Here is a 19,455-nt window from a genome sequence, read left to right as displayed (position 1 = left end):
AAATCCAAAATCAAGCCACTCTCTTATGTCCATTTACCCACAAATGGGGAGTTAATGAAAAAGTTGACCCAGACTACTGAGAAGCAAGTCCACAGTGCCTCTCAAATGTAGATGGAGACAGGAGAGTGCCTGTGCATGGAAAAATGAAAGAGGAGTGATACAAGCAGTCTTTCATTTTTTGACAATAGATTTGTTTTAGGTCAGTAGTAACTCATTGCACAGTCAGGGCTTTTAGGTGGCCTATGTACTGACTGCTGCTGGTCAATGTCTGGATTTTAAAAGTCAAGTGTTTTCTCTCTTGCTGGCATTAGTGAGCCACATATTTGATTCTTCATTCTGTCCACTGTCTTGCAGAGAAACAGTTCCAGAATCTGGAGTTCCACCCTTCCTCTAATTAGAGGTTACATAAAACTTTGCAAGGCAGATGCTGGGGGTGTTAAGGAATCACCTCTGAGTCTGATCTATCAGTAAACCATGTAATTATTTTTCAGGATCGTTACAAATGAGATTTTGTAGGTTTTGCTGTTCAAAGATTTTTTTTCTTGTCACATGTAAAACTGGTTTGGGTTTTTTTTAGGACTTGGGAAGGCATTGAACCTGTGGCATATTTTGCTGGAAATACTTACAAAGCAAGACATCGTTGTGGTTGGATTCAGTCCACTTTTCCTTTAGCTGAGGGTTCATTCAGTAGAGGCATTACAGTAATACTTAATTGTTAATGAAAAGTGCTGTAGACACAATACAGTCTGAGTTCCACAGTGGTGCCTGCTGGCATTTAACATGCAGAGTGTTTTTTAAAAAGCCGGAAAATTATAGTTAATGTTGCTGCATTGCAAAAAAAAGCCACAAATGAAAAACCAAACAATACAAAAAAAATCTAACAATAAAGAGACCGTAATTGGTTGATTACAATGAGTGGTTTGTATTATGATTTAAATGTACGGATTCAGGTTGCGGCCATTTTACAATCAATTTTATATCAAAAGCAGCTAAACAAAGCACTGACTGACTAGCATCTGTAACACTGTTGCAGCTAAGCATTTTGGAATGCTCATGTGGTGTGTTTGGAAACCCTTTGTGTGCGCTACATTTTTCCATGCGGTATGAAGCTGAGCAGTAATCAGCTCACCACTAATTAGAAATCATTCAGTGTCCTGTACACCATTATTATACAAAGTTATGTCAGACCCAAAGAATTCTTATGCTCAGAAGGAAGAGTTTCTATATACCTTTTGTCATGCGTTTCCCAAACATAAAATTTGAAAATAAGGTTTTGCCGTTTTGAAACGGCCATTATGGAGAAAGCAAAAGCCATTTATGTACATCTCATAAAAACTAGAATACGAAATTCACTGTTCTGGGGGAAGACAGGAACAGGGATGCACATTTACTGTGTTCTATTTTCCTGATGTTAGTGGTATTTTCAAAAACAGGTTATGCGAGCTGTGTTTTGAAAATCTGTCCACTGAGGACCACAGGTTTAACCTTACTATGCATGAGAGTTCTTCACAAATGTTTTATTTATGTTTTCAGGCATTCACTGTGACAGTGTGTGTGCTGAGGGACAGTGGGGTCCAAATTGCTCCCTGCCTTGTTACTGCAAAAATGGAGCATCTTGCTCTCCAGATGATGGAATCTGTGAGTGTGCACCAGGATACAGAGGCACCACTTGTCAGAGAAGTAAGAACAAAATTAATGTTTTAAAATCTCTGTTTCTCCTCCTCTTACTTGGAATACATATCATATAACACAACAATGCTTTGTTAATTGTAGTATGAAGTACTATGAAATGCTCCCTGATGGGGCATTTTCTCAAAATATATCAATATGCAGAAAAAAAGTGTTATCTTAAATGAACAAAGCAGTAGTGCTCTTCTTGTTATGGTACAACTTTACTTTTATTCACTGTCTGTGCTGTGGCATTGTTATGAATATGACTTTCTAAGAAATTTAGTAGGGGACTCCATTCTAAGGGTAAACTTATGTACTGTAATGTGTATTTTGTTAGGTAAATAAAACATACATGAGTTTCAGAAACTTAAAAACCTCCCCATTGAGTTTGGTAGGAATTATTGGCTTAGTTATTGCTTTTTTTTTAAACACTTACTTTGTAAGAATCAGCAGTGGCATCAGGCCTCAGAGTGAGAACAGGATATCAAATGTACCCATGGTTCCTTTTGAAAAAATTAAAATTAAAATTACAAGAATAGAGATACAGATAAACTAAGGAAAATTGTGCTAGAATCAAGGAGGTAAATAATAAGTCTACCCTCCCAACAAGATTTGTCACAGTTTTCCAGCAGTCCAGCTGCCTTTAGTTTGAATCATCGAAGCTGTGAGGGAAGGGTGTTCAGGGAAGAGAAATGTGTGTCTCCTGGAATTGGGGGTAGCCTCATTTTCAGAGTAGGTCTCCCAGAAACAGAGTCAAGAAGTAGGTGGAGTGAGGCCAAGCAGAGATGCTCCTGGGTCTTCCAAAAGAGGCTGAAAAGGCAGGAGACAACATGAAATGGTCACTGATATGTTAGAAGGAGAATCGGAGGAGGGTCAAGTCCTAACAGTCCAGGAATGGCAAAATCTCAAGCTGAAGGATGTGATTGCCTATGGCACTACTAAACCCCACATTAGGGTGGCATTAGTATTCCTTGAGCATTTCTAACTATGCACAGTAATTATTCTCACTATCTAATCTCTAAAGGCACTGCAGTTAATCAGTTAATCCAAAAGCAGACTCAGTGTAACACTACATGTAAAAATGTTCCCTTGTGTTTTGGAACTGTGCTTATGATCTGGACGAGAAGCTTCCAGTCTAGTGCCTCTCAGAGCCCCTCTCTGATGCGCGATCTGGAGGCTGGGAAGACAAAGGTCATACAAATAATTTGGATCCCAGTCAGAAAGTGCCTTTTCAGTAAACAGGAAGACCTTTTGGCATTGTTTCACTTGGAAAAGTTAACCTCTGTAGAGAGATCTGGCCATATAATTTGTATCAAGTGTATAATTAAAACACTGAAACTTGGATGAAATTAAAATATTGAAAAGATTCCAAGTTCCTTTTGTCAGTGCTAATTGCAGCTGTGCAGGTATTTCTCTTGATGTATTACCTAATACTTTACATTTATCAGGAAACGAATGCCAAAAGGGATTAGAGCTACAAAGAAGGAGATTTTATGTAACAGCCCATTTTTCCCCCCTGTTTTTGTTTTGGGTGGGGTTTTTTGGGGTTTGGGTTTTTTTTGGTGGTTTATTGGTTGGTTGGCTGATTTTTTAGTTGTTTTGTTTTTTAAGAAACTCGTGCTTTTAGTATCAGAATTAACTGGTAGACTTTGTATTTCTGGTCTCAGGTTCTCTAAAAGTTAGGTGACTCTGTACCATGTAATGAGTACAGTGAATATCTGAAAGAAAGGTTGACTGGAAAACATTTGTATTTTTTACCAATGAAGTAATGGGTAAGTTAGTTCCCATGTTAGGAAGCACATAAGAAGTCAAGATCTAAGATGACCTTACTCATCTAGAGAAAAACTATTCTCTGTTATTTTAAATTACTTGTCTTCAAATATGCTTTAAAACACATCTATGATTGGACAAATATGTATAACAATAAAGTAAATATACATTTCAAACATTATCCAATCACAGTGTGGCTTGACATGTAACAGAATGTTGACTAAGTCATTATTAACCAGAATTATTAACCTTGAGGAAAACGAGCAAATCTCCTTTTGTGACAGTAAATGTCATGGTTTGAGAGCTCCAAAAGATCTAATTCCCTAGTCCAAGCCCCCTCCCCACATCTCAACTCAGGGTGAGATGGTTTCCAGACACTACACAAGATTCAAAATGGGGAAAAGGGAATATATTATAATGACTGTACAAATAAATACTACAATACATTATATACAATCTTAGCTATCTCTACCATGACATAAAAGTATTTACAATGGATCAAATCTCTTCTCCCCTCCAAATAAAAGTCCAGGAGGGAAGAAGGAAAAGATCTCTTTCCACTCTCAGAGCAGCAGTTTCTCTAGGGCAGCAGGTTCTCTGTTTCGCTCTTCCATGCAGCAGCTGTAGCTGGATCTCTGCCAGTACTCACGAGGGGGTATCCAAGCCCCTCGGCCACTCGTCTTCAAGCGAGGGTCTTATCTTCCGTGGGCTGCATTTTCCAGGACAAGGGCGCTATCACCACGTCATATCATGAAGCACAGGGGTCTTCGTGACGGTCCTTATCTTCAGGGGATTCAAGCCCCTTTGCAGAGCTCTGTGCTCTGTCTCAAGCAGCGGGGGGGCCAAGGTCACCCCCTCCACATTCCTTCTGAGCTTTACAGCTCTTTTCTGCAGTGCTGCTGCAGTTTTAGGACTTCCATTCAGTAGGAGTCCATCCTCTCCACTTAGGAAAGGTCACAAAAGGAGTTTGGGGGTTTTTTGGTTTAGTTCTTCCCCCAAAAACTCTGCCTGTACAGCTAGTCTGCTCTCTCTGCTGCTGGCTCTCTCTCTCGGCTCTCTTCTGTGTCTTCTTTGACTGGCTGCAAGCTGCCTCTGCCTCTTTCTTATCTCTTCTGGCTCTCTGCCACCGTTTCTTCGGTCAGTGCAGTTCTGCCGCTGCTGATGCTGCTCTGTCTCTGCTCACTCACGGTGGAGAAAACTTCTTTAGCTTTCTAGCTACAGATACTTGGTCTAGTTTAACACTGTTCTAAGTCTCTGTAGCCCCCCTGCTGGGGGCTGGGGGGGGGCCCAGAGGCCCCAAGGGGCTCCGAGCCCTTTCCTCGTGGTCTCAGAACATGGCCACCTCTCTCAACAACTTCAACAACTACCTTCTCTTCCGTTCTGCTTGTGATATGTTTATATTTTGCAGAAGTGCTCATTGGGTAAAACCTCAAAACTTCAAGGGTCACCACCCCCTGGGGTTTTACCATTTTGTAACTGCAGGGGGAAAACTGTTTCCCCCCCACCACAGTAAATCATTGAACTCTACAGATAATAACCACCACTATTGCAACTCCTGTGTATTTAGAAAGAAGAGCTAATTCCAAGTCAGAAACAAGTGCCCTACAGTTCATGGCTGTATGGAAAGCAAGGAAGTCAATGTCAATTTGTTCTCTCTGGTTCCAGTTTGCTCCCCTGGGTTTTACGGACACCGCTGCAGCCAGACTTGCCCCCAGTGTGTGCATAGCAGTGGTCCCTGCCACCACATCACTGGCTTGTGTGACTGCCTGCCTGGATTTACAGGAGCCCTCTGTAATGAAGGTACAACATGTAATAAAGACATTTCATAAAGTGTGAAACCCACTGTACTCTTAATTGTATTATTTGTATAGTAAGTATGGATATTGTGCTTACCAGAATTTACAATGCCTTACTTTAATGTTATACTAAGCAATACATTTCTTGATCCAAATATTAGTTGCTTTCTCTTGAAATAAAGAAAATAAAATCTTGTTCTGATTGCTAAGGAGTTCTAATTCTGACAATGTCTTCTCAGTATGTCCCAGTGGCAGATTTGGCAAGAACTGCATTGGAATATGCACCTGCACCAATAATGGAACTTGTAATCCTATTGACAGATCCTGTCAGTGTTACCCTGGCTGGATTGGTAGCGACTGCTCTCAGCGTAAGTATCAGTTTTTTCCCTTTAATTTTAGAACAAATAACCAGGGTCCAGCTAAAGTATCAACATTTTGGTAAGACAACACTGTCTAAGTCAGAAATTAGGACTTCATGGTAAATAATGAATATATGGCTAAACTTTTCTTCATTTTATCAACACTGTCATGGTGCACTATAATCCTTTCAATGAGTGGGCTGGAGTGCAGGATAGGAGGGATCAATTTTCAGCCTTCCACTGCCCAAAGGAGAGTTGTGGAGAAGCTGTATCAGGCTCATTTCAGAAGTGCACAGTGAAGAGACAAGAGGCAATACTCACAGGTTGCAGCAAGGGTAACTTTTACTAGATAAAAGAATAAAAATCCTTACCGTGAGAGTTGTCAGACACAGCAACTGTCCAGAGACGCTCTGAAGTCTCTGGCCTGGAAGAGGCTGTGAAATTATCATAATTGAAGAACCTTTGAATAGGATGTTGGACTAGGAGATTATACAGGTCTCTTCGAACATGTCTGTGGATTGATAAATCTTTGCATTAGAGAGAGAGTTCTTGGTCTGTTGTTTGTTTATGTGTAATTATTTACTCTTTTCACAGTAGTGTTGTGAACATCTCAGGGCTTGTATCCTCAGGACAATCTTATGAATAAGAGGTATTATTTTATAAATAAGAAGCACTGAAATACAGGGTGTTTTTTCTTACTCTCTTTTGCAAAGAGAGCTACTGGCAAGGCTGAAAACTAAGCTGAGATTTTCTCAGATGCAATTTAGTGCTCTGAATGCACTACCATCCTTGTTCTTACTAAACATCTGAACATTTCGTTAAGAAATTTACCACTAAGACTTTTTTTAAAGTGTTTATAACTTTGTGATGGATTTTTCTGTTTCTTCCTTTTTTAAATGTTTCACAGATAGACATTTTTAGTGTCATTCTGCCTCACTGGATGAGTATTGTCTTAGTATGCTAAACTCAGTAGAAACTTTGTTATTGACTTTAAAAAGGAGGAGGGAAAAGCCCTAATTTTATTACTTTTTAGAGTTATTTTATTAAATTAGTCATTCTCCATATGCCTTCCTGGGTGTATGCAAATTACTAATTACAGGAAAGAACTGTTTTAAGCAAAATTCTCACAAGAAGTATATCCAATCCCATAAGGTACTAAAATCCATGCAGTCTGAAACATATGCATGCCAAAACTTCAGTCAACCCATTTTTGTAAGTAAAAGTAGCTGCACCATACTCTGATATTTTAAAGTTCAAAAGATATTGTGGTGGGGTTCCCAGGGAGGTGCATTTCCTAATAATAGGCCTCATTGGTTTATATCATTTAAGGTTTGACCGGCCCAGGTTAACTGGCTCTGTACCGGTGCAATGTAACATCTGGTCAGTTTGGAAAAAAAAAAACCAAACACTTCCCTGGCTAAGTTCTGTGAACTGATTAGCATGCACAACTCAATATGATACCAAACTAAATCTTGGGCCTATTCCTGTGGAAGCCAGTTGGTACAAAGTACCACCTGGTTGTATGGTAAAATAAGTAGGTAGTTGGGAGAGTAGCAGAATAGGGGTATTTAGGAGGAGGAGGGACTTACTCACTGAATCAATAACAAGAAAATGGTGCCAGCAATATGAATGGAAGTGCTTATTGAGGCTGTGCTCATGGACCATGACAGAGGAAGTTTATTTGCTTTGTGTAAAGGCCTTTAGTTAACATGGAAAATAATTATTCCAATAATTTCATTCAGAACTAGAGACCTTTTTCAAACTTTTAACCTTCTGGCTGTATGTGATTTACATTCCTTCTTAGTTGACCACTAATTTCAAACACAAAACTATAATTATAATAATTATGAGGCACAACTGAAGTGAAAACAAAAACCAAACTTAATCCTTTTTTTCGATACAATGTAATATGTTACTTAACGAAGTGAACTTTGGGCAAAGATGACACTGCAAAATTACAGCCCACACATACATGAATAATTATGCAAATATTTAAAGGATTCAGGAATTGTTATTGCTCCCAGACAGGTCTCTGGACAACCAATTCAGTACACAACAATAAGGAGTTATCAGCCTCTTTAAATTTACACAGGAATAAAACTACAGCTTCCATGTCTGACCTGTTTCTTCTCTCCTATGAAATACTTACACTGTACTCCTTAAAACTATTTTTAAAGTACTAAAGTACTACTTAAAGAACCACTTTCTTAATGAAAAAAAAACCCTCAAGATGTGAATCCTACCTAACAGAAAGGGTCTATTCTTAGAGTACCCTCTTCACTTTGTGGTATTCTAACATGAGGAAAATTATCTTTCTCTGTCTCTGAAAAGTAATTAGCATTTTGGAACCACTTCACTGTTCTAATGGCAGCACACAGTATCACAGTCATTCATCATGACATTTTCAAAGCAGCCAGTAAATTCTGTCTCCTAATGTATTGACATGATTGTGAGCAAAGTAATCTCCACTTTATAGCTATTACTTGGTTTTTAGAAATATTATATTTATTATTGGACCCATGGAAGCAACTGAGTTAACTTGACTAAGGCACAGACCTGATTATATGCACCACATTTAAGCAATTATAGTGGAAACATAAGAAGCAAGCTTAGTTTTGGGTCTAAAGCTATAGGCTATATAGCTGTTTCAACCTCTGTTTACCTTCACTTTTGAGACTTAAAAACCATATCCTCTTGACTGTAAACAATTGAACTGTTTGCAGATTAAAAAATAAATGGAGAAAGGAAACAATGTCTTTATGAGAAAGCTGGTATGAATGTCCTGTGTACTCAGTATCAATTATGTATCACTGGGGTTTTCACATATTTATTATTTTTCAGCACTTTTTACCTGGAGTAAAATGATTTCCTAGTTTAAATAAATAAATAAATCTGTGGCTATTTGGTCAGAATAGAGCAGCCCAAACCACACATCTGAAAGGAAAACAACAAACACCAAACAAAGCAGTGCTCATATGTGAATGGAAGCAGCTCTATTCATGGGTATCAACGGCTTTTTCATTTGAGATTAATTAATTGCTTTGGGTTGTTTTAGCTTGTCCACCTTCCCACTGGGGACCAAACTGCATCCACACGTGCAACTGCCACAATGGGGCTTTCTGCAGTGCCTATGACGGGGAGTGCAAGTGTACCCCAGGGTGGACTGGTCTTTACTGTACACAGAGTAAGTGACTTTTGTATTCCATTCTCAGTCTACAAATCAGTGACGGAATTATCCTTCAGTGTCCTTCAGATTGAAGCCATGGGAACAGCTTCTGTCTCAGCTGTGGCTGTGATCTGCTGAGGCACAGCCCCTCTTGTCACTGCAGAGTGATCACACTGTACATCCAATATCTGCAATTGCAATTACAACAGCTGAAGCTCAGTACCTGTAATTCAAATACTAATACAGGAGTTATTTTATCTGGAACGTGGAAAGTTAACTTCACTAGACTGTAAAATTATAGTTTGTTTTGGGATGTTTTTCATTTAATAATACATTAATACTGATTTTTTTTCCCCCAAGAGCTTTTCATTAAAATAAAAAAGCCATGCATGACTGGGTGTAGGTATGTGGCACTCATCATATGCTGGGTGAGAGTTCATACAAAGTTTGAGAAATAAACATTTGCTAGAAATAAATTTTGATAGAGCTGGCTTTTTATCATATTGCACCTTCAATTTGGTTTACCTTCAGTTCAGGTAGTCACACCCCCACTGACTGTAATCTGGGCAGAACTCTTATCTTTGACCTCAAGAAAAATATGACTGCTGACTGTGTTCTGCATTCAGTGTTTTAAATACATATTTTTCATAAATCAGAACTCTCTTTTTTCAAATGAATAATGTCAGAGTGTCAAGAAATAACAGATATATTGCAGGGCCATATGGATAAAGTTCTGGAAGACATTTACTATGCTGTTCTGCTGTCAGCTATCATGGTTATTTTGCATCCTGCTGGTGAATAATGATCTCTTTGCAGTGGTATGTCTTCTCCATACTGAAATGGTATCTTTGTGAGTAGCTCACATACAATATGCTGTTATTTTTATTTTTGTTGTGCTTCAGCATAAACTGTGAGGAAAAGATGTCCAAATATTCACTGACTGCTGAACAGACTCTGTGGTCTGGTTCACAAACTGCCCTCTTTCTTCTCACTCAATACCTTCTCAAACCCATTTCTTCAAAGAGCTGTTCTTGCTGCCTTCTTCAGAACCTCTGTTGTCTGCACTATTTCCCAATTTCTGCTCAATTTCCCAACCCCATTTTTATGCAGATTTTGCCTAATGTGTATTTTAAACCACTTCAAATAAGATAGAGCTCGATCTCTTGTGTTTATAGAATGTTCCTGAAGCTACAAAAATGAGCTCTCAGTAACACACTAAACCAGAATATTCGCGTTTCATTTCTGGAGTGGCTGTTTCACCTCTTTTTCTCGTCCCTCTCCTTGTGCTGCAGGATGTCCCTTGGGGTTTTTCGGGAAGGACTGTGCCTTGATCTGCCAGTGTCAGAATGGAGCCGACTGTGACCACATCAGCGGGCAGTGCACATGTCGCACGGGGTTCATGGGCAAGCACTGCGAGCAGAGTGAGTGTTCTGGCCACAGTGGGAATTCTGACAGGGGAAGAGCTTCAGGAGCTGGACCGAGCTTTTTCCTAAGAGAGAAAAGCCCACAAAACTAGTTATTAAGACTGATGATTGCAATGGCTGTTTCTTTCAATTTGTAGCTCCGTGTAAGAGGCATTTGCACTATGTTTTAGTTGCTTTGGACTTAATGCTAAAAAAACATCCAACTCTTGTCATGTAAAAGCAATATATGAATCCAAGTAATTGTGATTAGCATAAACCACAATGAAAAGTAATAGTTAGAAAACTAATAGTTAGAAAACTAAAGATAAGAAGTGGTGGGGATACAATTAATCTGTGCAATGTGGTTTTGCAACACATTTGGATTATAAAAGCATTGTAGATGCTATTTTGTTTTCATATGTGTGTGGTTGTTATACATGAAAATCAAGAATAACACCACTGACATCAATAGTGGTGCCACATTGAACAACATTAAAAGAAGAATCCGGCTCATAAGCACAGGAAGTGTTTGTCCAACTCTTGCTAACTTTATGGAGAGGTGCTCCCAAATTCATGCACTCTGATGATTTCTCTGTTTCACTTAGAAAGAGCAATAAAGTTCAGGGAAAGACTAACTTTTTAAGACAGTCACTTGATATCAAAAAATAATTTTGAATACTTTGGCAAATCCAAGTCTATTATTACATTTTATAGATTTTATATTTTTCTTAGAATTTTATAATAATGATGTAACAATATAGAATCATAGAATCATAGAATCATAGAATCGATTGGGTTGGAAAAGACCTCCGAGATCATCGAGTCCAACCCTTGGTCCAAATCCAGTCCATTTACTAGATCATGGCACTCAGTGCCACGTCCAATCTGCGTTTAAAAATCTCCAGTGATGGTGAATCCACCACCTCTCTGGGCAGCCCATTCCAATGCCTGATTACTCTCTCTGTAAAGAATTTTCTCCTGATATCCAACTTAAATTTCCCCTGGCGGAGCTTAAGCCCGTGCCCCCTTGTCCTATTGCTGAGTGCCTGAGAAACTAAATGTTTTGGTATTTGTTCTAATTCAGATTTTAAAATGCCAAAATATATTATGACATGATATTTTTTGCCCAGACATTTACTTCAGTAATTAAAATTCTGTTTAATTGAGTGTAATAAAGAGAAGGAGAATCTATATAGACATGGAAGTTTCACTTGAGACAAGACTCAAGTGAATGCCAGATAATGCAAAAACATTATCTGGCATTCATTGCGTTACTTTGTAAATTATTCTAAATTAGGAATGCCTAAAAGGTGAGTTATATTCTTTTAAAAAGACAAAAAGAAGAACAAATTAATATCATTACAGAACTCCTGAGATATTTCAGAAAATTGAGTCTCAGAAGGTGAAGACCTACCATACTTGCTGAAACCATCAGAACTCCTATAATGTAACACATTAGTGTTACACACAGTACCAGAGGTGGCAGCATAAAAGAAATAATTTTTATCAGTTTAGGATAATTCTCTACCACGCTTATGTCATGATGTAGGAGACACTTTGATCAGTAATTAATTATTGTATTCAAGTCATTCTAGGAGAGAAAAAAATCTGTGAAACTCTTCCAATTAGCTTATTCTCCATGATTTAGCATTTTCCTCCTGTAGGTAGTTTCTCAGTACATTCATCACAGTATCAAAGCAGCAGTTTTATTTTTATATAAATGTGTGTTGCAGTTTAGACTCACTGTTATGGCCCTTTCTTCTTGCTATTTTACATCAGCACAGCTGTCATAAGATATGACAACAGCCAGATATCTGACTCCACCTGTATGATTAGATGATTTTTCAAGCACTGGGATATGAGCAACCTGAAAGACATTGTGTTCTGGCTCTTTATTCACATCTTGCCCATTTCTTCCCTGTCTCCTACCCTTTTTATCTTATTAGGATTTTTTTTTTCCTTCCTAACTGCACTGCCTTAGTGGCAACAACATTGCAGGTAAAGGATGAATACACTTCTAAATAAAATTTCCTTCTCCTTTCCCACACATAAACACACATGCTGAGGCGTCCTTTTAGGATTCCTTCCTGAAGAGATCTGCTGCTAATGACACATTGCCATCTGCTGACCACGGACTGAAACGTGTGGGCGTGTGGGGTTAGAAACGTGTGGCGCTGCAGGTCTGTAATTACCAAAGCACTTAATAAGTACTGACTGTGTCTCATTTTCACTTATGCAGAATGTCCCCAGGGTACATACGGGTATGGGTGCCGTCAGATCTGTGATTGTCTGAACAACTCAACCTGTGACCACATCACTGGCACGTGTTACTGCAGCCCAGGCTGGAAAGGGGCGAGGTGTGATCAAGGTAAAGCCTGGATGCAATAAAACTACTGTAACTGTTTCCTGTAAAAATTGCATTGACCTATGAAATACCATCTCTGTGTCATTCATTAAGTAGATCTGAGAAGGCATGAGCATTTAAGTAGTCCATTCTATTAAATACATTCTGTACACTTTAAATGAGATGCCTCAGTGATAGTTAATTGGAGCAAAGCTCTCAAGTGTAGATTGCACAAAATGTTTTACAGGGCTGTGCTGTCCAAAGCATGTGCTTTACCTGCCCTGTCCTTTTGCCTAGGGAATATTCCTACTTCAAATTCATGAAAATATCTCTTTCTGTGAAGATCATGAATGTTTTTCCTTAAGGTTAGGATTGTCCTCACATTGGTTTCTGACATAGCTCTATTTTGGCATTATTAAATACAGTTAGGTTAGCAGGAAGATTTAGAAGTGAAATCTTGTCTTCTGCTCCTGACACATGACCTTCTGAGTTCATGCCACATATTTTTATTTTTTCTTGTATTTCAGCTGGTGTAATCATTGTGGGAAACCTGAACAGTTTAAGCCGTACCAGTACTGCCATCCCTGCTGACTCCTACCAGATAGGGGCTATAGCAGGCATCATTGTTCTTGTCCTGGTTGTGCTTTTCCTGCTAGTACTGTTCATCATTTACAGACATAAGCAGAAAGGAAAAGAAACAAATATGCCCACAGTGACCTACACCCCTGCTATGAGGATCATGAATGCAGATTACACCATTTCAGGTAAGTGATGTTTAGAACAGATTTTATCCTCAAATATTTTTCTTCATTAAACAGTGGAAGTATGGACATTTCTATTCCCCTGTGCCTGTTTTTAAAGAGAACTGGAGTGTGGCAAAATATGGTTTCTACAGAGACTTTAAATTCAATGTCAACAGCTTGAATACAGAAAGGCTGCTACGGCTGTAGAAAAATCAAGATTTCACACTATCTGTGGCAAGATTCTGTAGAGAACCGGATAGGAAAGTGGCTCAAGTTTGAAACAAATTAAGGGAAAGAGAAATGAAGCAAACAGGAGTTTCTGACCTATGAAAGTGCCTGTGAGTTGCGATGCAGTGGGTACACAAAACTTAAGGCAATGCTGTTTTTTGCACACCACTGTTTAAGGAAAGCAGCAGTTGAAGACAACAGCAGAAACAGTTGTCAAGAGTTAAGAAAAAGCAAATCAGCAAAGGTACTAGTGGCTTTTGAAGCACCAGAAAATGTTGGTGTGAACTTAATGGTGCAAGTGACAGTGATTAGGGCAATGCTATGACTACAGAGATAAAACAGAGATGTTAACAAGTAACACTTGTGTATGATCTTTGCTGAAAGTGGGGGCATGACTAGTTACTTACTGTTCTGTATCTCTAATTTCTTAAAATAAATGCAAGATTTTTAGTTTTGTTTCGGTAGGTTTTTTTAAGAAACTCAAAATCAGATTCTGAAATCAGAGCAGCACTGTCAAAAACATATCTTTGAGGAAGAAATGCCATGTTATTTTCAGTTGTTCATCTTCCTGTCTTTTTCTTTTCAGAAACCATCCCTCACAGTAATGGTGGAAATGCCAACAGTCACTATTTCTCTAACCCTAGTTATCATACTTTAACTCAATGCACTACCCCACCTCATGTAAACAACATGGAGAGGCTGACTTTAGCAAAGGTAAAGCATAAAAATCTGTAAACTTCTCTGTCAATTAGTCTTCAGTTTATTTTACTTTATTCCCTAATGTTTCCCATTTGGTTTATTTTTGCTTTCCCTGATTATCAGGTGGAAATTCAGCAGCTTCCCACTAGTTTAAGTTTCTATTGCCCATCTTTCTTTGAAACAGGTAAAAAACAATCAGCTGTTTGTGAACCTTAAAAATGTGGAACCTGGAAAACGAGGTACTGCCATGGACTACACAGGAACACTGCCAGCAGACTGGAAACATGGTGGCTACCTCAATGAACTTGGTAAGGAAAAAAAAAAGGAGAGAATGTGAACATCATTCATTGTGTGTGTGATGGATTAGAAAGCAGGAATGCTTTCCTGAGTCTCCTCTCAGGGTAATATCAAGTTGGTCAGATTGTGCGTGAGGTTCAGGGTTATAGGTTTGACCTTCCCTCTTGTGAGGTATGCTGAAACAGTCTGATTCCCAGCACAGACATGAGATGCAAAATATCTCATATTATTTTTGTTAGAAGGTTTGCTTATTGATTAGTTTTATAAAACAATGGGTATTGTACAATAAGGGTCTGCTTTGAAAAAATTACATACTCTTATTAAATAAATGAAAAGTTGCATGTATTCTTTTTTTTAATCCCTACCAAATGGAATCAATGGTTTAAAAAGTAGTTTCTCATCATCTGAGCTGCTTCATATGTAAATTCTAGGAGATCTTCCCAGCTAAGCCTCCCATTTGCTAGAAGACAGAACATTATCTCTAAGAAGAAAAATTCCTAAGAAGTGGTTAGAGTTGCTGTATCCTGCTTTATGCTGTCTTTTTATTCTTTTCCAAACTCATGCACTCCAAAAAGGCTGGATTGCACTGGCCAGTGAAAGACCCTTAAAAGAGACTTTCAGTGCCAGTATCATTTAGATCATTTAATTACCTTCATTTCTGGTACTTACAAATATATGAGATTCTGGGAATCAGAACAACTGTATGCAGCATTGTTATGTTTCTTGCTCATCCCCAGTCTTGGTCAAACCACCATTCAGGCTCAGATCTCTTGGGTTTGTTTTGGGGTTTTTACAGAAAAGGGTTACATAAGCCTTGATGTTCAGCTTCACATTTTTTTAGAGCACTTGTACTTAAGGCTCCTAAGAGACACTTGCTATGGTTAACCCATGGCAGGAGATTCTCAGTAACAGGATGATTCCAGAGGACTAGATGAATGCTGATATTATGTCTGTTTCCTAGAAGATCAAATGGGATTACTTGGGTAACTTGGTGTCCTGGGCATAAGACTTGTAAAAACAACAGAACAGCTGACAAAAGATCTAATAAGATGGAGTAGGAATAAAATTAAATAGGTTTAGGTCTCCTCAAATAATATAATTTCCTTCTTGAAAACTATGGTTTTTGCTTACAGAGATATGGTATTGATAAAATGATTTTAGGCTTTCATAAAGTTCCTGGCACAGTACCAAAATACAGTCTAATTTAAGAAATTAGCTCTCCAGAATATCAATCAGCTATTTGAATGGATTAATAACCAGGTAAGTGCCAGGTCTCTGGAGATAGTTGTCATGCACTGCTCATGTTTACATTCGGATTTATATTGAGAGAAATCTCTTATTAACAGGTAATTGCAAAGTTGCAGATTCAGGTGCTGTGTGCTTAGGCCATTCGTGCAGGTCAAGAGACTGTAACAGGGACCCTGGGCATGATTAATTTTGGCAATAATTAAATTTGGAAGCAAAATATCAAGAAGTAGAGTGAACTTTCCATACCCTGAAATTTTCAGGTTAAGATGGGATGCTCTTCTGGCAGATACGGTTTATCCAGACAAAAAAAATATGCTTTAATCAAATAGCAGTTATTAGGCTAATTCAAGAGTAACTGGGGGAAATATAATGGTCTGTGACATATGTGAGGTCAAAGCAGATAATTTAGTGGTCCCTTGTGACCTTGATCACCTTCCATGTTCAGGAAGCTCCTGTCTGAAAGGGTGCAAGCAAATAGTAACAACACTTCTGTACCCTGGGCAGTTTCACAGTGCTTATGACAGAATTATTGTGTACAGCTAGAAATTAATCCTAAAGCAATTTTTAAACCCTTTAGAACCTGTTGTTTAACCACTTTTATTTTCTTTGATTTTAAAGCTACTTTGTTTTTTATATAATTTTTCTCAGGTGCTTTTGGACTTGATAGGGGATATTTGGGGAAGTCTCTGAAAGGTGAGATTATTTTCTGATGTATTCAGATGAAATGACACAGACATTCAGTTTACTTTTCTATATTACCTTCTGGGTGAAGAGAATATAAAAATAATTTTGGACTAAATTTTTCTTAGACATTGAATCAATACATGAAGTTTGTTCTTTTCTCTGAAGGAGGAGGCTATTTAGAAAAAAAAAAACAAACAACAACCAAGCCTTTATAAGTCCTCTCTGTGTTGCACATCAAATGTTTCTGTAATGCTTGAGTCACAACACAGTCCATTCTAAAAGCAGAAGGGGGATGGCCCTTGAATTCAGCCTAGTGAGTGAGGTGAGGACATGCTGTCCCTGCTGAAAGGCTTCAGAAGAGAGCCAATTCCTCTTGCAGCTGGCATGGTCAGCGTAGGTCTGTGTGACTGCAAGCCTGTAATGTTTCACCACCTTCACTGCAGGCCTTTGGAAAGCATATCAAAATACAAATACACAGAGAGGAATTAAAGGCTTCAGAAATTCAGGGTAGCACTGATATTTTGCTCTTTTGAATTTTTCAGTTTTCTCATAAGACTTTATACTGTACCACACTGGTGTATGTCACTATTTTTGATACCTGATTAAGGTGTGCATATGTAAAAGATGTAAAGATTTGGCACTTATGGGCATGGTTTAGTGGTGGGCTTGGCAGTATTACATTAATGGTTGGACTTAATGATCAGAAAGGTCCTTTACAATCTAAACTAATTCTAGGGTTCTATGGTTAGAGAAAGGCCGATTTAAATGAGTCACAAAGTTATGAGCACCTGTCTACTTACAGTTTCACTAAGGGCAATCTCATTGCTAAATATTGAATGAGAAACAAGCTGACAAAGTCTCATCTCTGAAGCATAAATAACACATCATATCATGAAACAACACAGAGAACAAAGTAACACAAACACCACAAAATCACTTCCCAGCATAAGAAAATATATCTCTGAAACCACAGTTATCTGTCCTTCAGTGAAATCCTAAATCACAAGCTACCTGATGTTTCCTTTTCAGTTCTTCTGTTATCACGTTACAGAAACTTGCAAAGAAGCTGGTTACTCTTTCAGTGTGGCTGCATAGTAAAACTTTTCACCAAACATGCCATCCTTAGAAGTCATGTTACCATTTGCCCAGACATTGGCCTTGGGAACAGTCTTAGATCACTTACTTTAACAGTGTCCTGAGAACAGCACTTGGAGGGGCAAAACGTATTCTGAATTACTGAAAATTGATACATTACCTGTATATTGTCGTAGGGTATCTGTTGGTAGGTCTTGGTCCATGGGGGAAAGAAAGACACACACACGGAGTGCTGAGACCAGAGGTGTCTGCCCGCTGAGAGTAGCAGGCAGCTTTATTGAGTTCTCTAAGTTCTGTTTTCTCACACATATAATAGAATGTGCAGCACCTGCACGCTGCCAAACAGCTCTGACCTTATACTGCTTAACACTCAAGGCTGTATCTATGGGTACATGCAATTATCCTCACTTTTCTCAAGGGAAAGGTCTCACACCCTGTAACACTTCAAACTCTTCTACTTCTAGGGGTCTCGGGGGTTCTATTGGCCTGCCATCTCCCCCCACAGTGTGGAGTGAAGTCACAGCCCCACAACTGAAGTTTGAGGAGTTTGGAGTGTTGCGGGGTGTTGGGCCGTTTTCCATGGGAGCAGTGAAGCTAACTAGATAGCTCCCATGGACACAGACTTGAGCTGTGTGGCTGAAATGTAGGTGCGCATTCCTCAGTGTTTTTGTGGAAATATGTTTGTGTTGTGTGTGTGGGAAAGTAGAAGTAGGAGAACCTAATAAAAGGCTGCCTGCTGCGCTGAGCAGGCAGATGTCTCTTTGTCTAGCTTAGAGACTGAGGGGGTTATCCCCTCACCACAGTATATAATGCTAGCGACTGTTTTAATCAGAATTGAAGATGCTCAGACTTTCAAACAGTAATTTGCTGGTGGCCAGATCAATCCTATTAAAAAGCACAGCACTTGAGGTGCTTTCTTTAATTGTTGTATAATAATTTTGAAGTTTTATGACTGGGTTCCATTTAAATGTTCATTTATGAGTGACTTTTCAGAACTCAGAATTAAAGAATGCCCTTTTTTCAGCAGCAGTGTCCATAATATGTACCATGGCTTGAGAGTAATACATTTTTCTTTTTGTAGATCTAGTGAAGAACTCGGAATACAATTTAAGTAATTGCTCATTAAGCAGTTCTGAGAACCCCTATGCTACTATAAAGGACCCACCAGCTCTGGTACCAAAAAGCTCAGAATGTGGGTATGTTGAAATGAAGTCACCAGCACGCAGGGACTCCCCCTATGCTGAGATCACCGGCTCTGCTACAACCAACAAGAACGTGTATGAAGTTGGTATGTACAAAATCTATTTCTGGATGCTCAAGGTTAAGGGCAAAGAGCATGGGACTTTCTTTTTTCTTTGATTCAGTTTAATCAAAACATATGAAAATTCACTGGGAAAAAAAAATATATGTTCAGATTCTGTTTTCTGCTCAAATGCTTTTAACAATAACCTCACTCTACTGAGATAAGTGGTGTAATTCACACAAATGAGGTATGAAATACCTTCAGCTCTGTTCTGTAAGCTAGAGGTGCCTCTGAATGTCCCTGGTTTAAAAGGCTTTCTCTAAACAGCAGCATGAGATAAGCTTAGCATTTGATTGCAATAGAATTCAACTCAACTGTTAAGTACTGAATACAGCTGGAGTTAAGTGTATGGGAGGGATAGGAAAGATCTATTTCTTTCTCTTGATCAGAATAAAACAGCATCTTCACCCATAGGCACGGTATTTCAGTAATATGGGCCCTGTCTAGTTACTATATTACTTAGTTGCAGAAAACTTTGGCATCTTGTGGAATGGTAGCTATCCTAATAATCTCTGGACTGGAATAAATTGTGTCCCATATCATAGGATACATTTTCCTTTTCTGTTCCCAACTTAGAAATGAAAATTCATCAATATCCCCATGGTGCTTTTAAGGACTTTTCTAAAATCTTGATTAAAACCCCCGAATT

General features: G+C 38.6%; 1 protein-coding gene and 1 long non-coding RNA gene across 2 annotated transcripts in view; one reads left to right on the top strand and one right to left on the bottom strand.

Annotated features, from left to right (window-relative positions):
• The window catches only part of MEGF10 (multiple EGF like domains 10), an 86,211-nt gene that overhangs the window by 64,054 nt on the left and 2,702 nt on the right, over positions 1-19,455 (top strand). Inside the window, exons 14-24 of the mRNA XM_027712538.2 lie at positions 1,534-1,680; positions 5,107-5,241; positions 5,477-5,605; positions 8,652-8,780; positions 10,055-10,183; positions 12,405-12,533; positions 13,037-13,273; positions 14,067-14,194; positions 14,364-14,487; positions 16,373-16,417; positions 18,585-18,791. Coding sequence (XP_027568339.1) covers positions 1,534-1,680; positions 5,107-5,241; positions 5,477-5,605; positions 8,652-8,780; positions 10,055-10,183; positions 12,405-12,533; positions 13,037-13,273; positions 14,067-14,194; positions 14,364-14,487; positions 16,373-16,417; positions 18,585-18,791 — 1,539 coding nt within the window. The remainder of the gene's footprint in view (positions 1-1,533; positions 1,681-5,106; positions 5,242-5,476; positions 5,606-8,651; positions 8,781-10,054; positions 10,184-12,404; positions 12,534-13,036; positions 13,274-14,066; positions 14,195-14,363; positions 14,488-16,372; positions 16,418-18,584; positions 18,792-19,455) is intronic.
• Positions 899-10,514, bottom strand: LOC120322908. Its single transcript, XR_005562865.1, has 3 exons — positions 10,023-10,514; positions 5,968-6,107; positions 899-2,481 (listed from the first exon to the last, which is right to left on the bottom strand). It is a non-coding gene; the product is annotated as an uncharacterized LOC120322908 (long non-coding RNA).

Source organism: Pipra filicauda, unplaced genomic scaffold (genome assembly GCF_003945595.2).
Source record: "Pipra filicauda isolate LSUMZ 115617 unplaced genomic scaffold, ASM394559v2 scaffold168_size1973030_pilon, whole genome shotgun sequence".
Taxonomy (NCBI): Eukaryota; Metazoa; Chordata; class Aves; order Passeriformes; family Pipridae; genus Pipra; species Pipra filicauda.
Note: the sequence above shows the minus strand (reverse complement) of the source record. Positions and strands in the feature narration are given on the sequence as shown.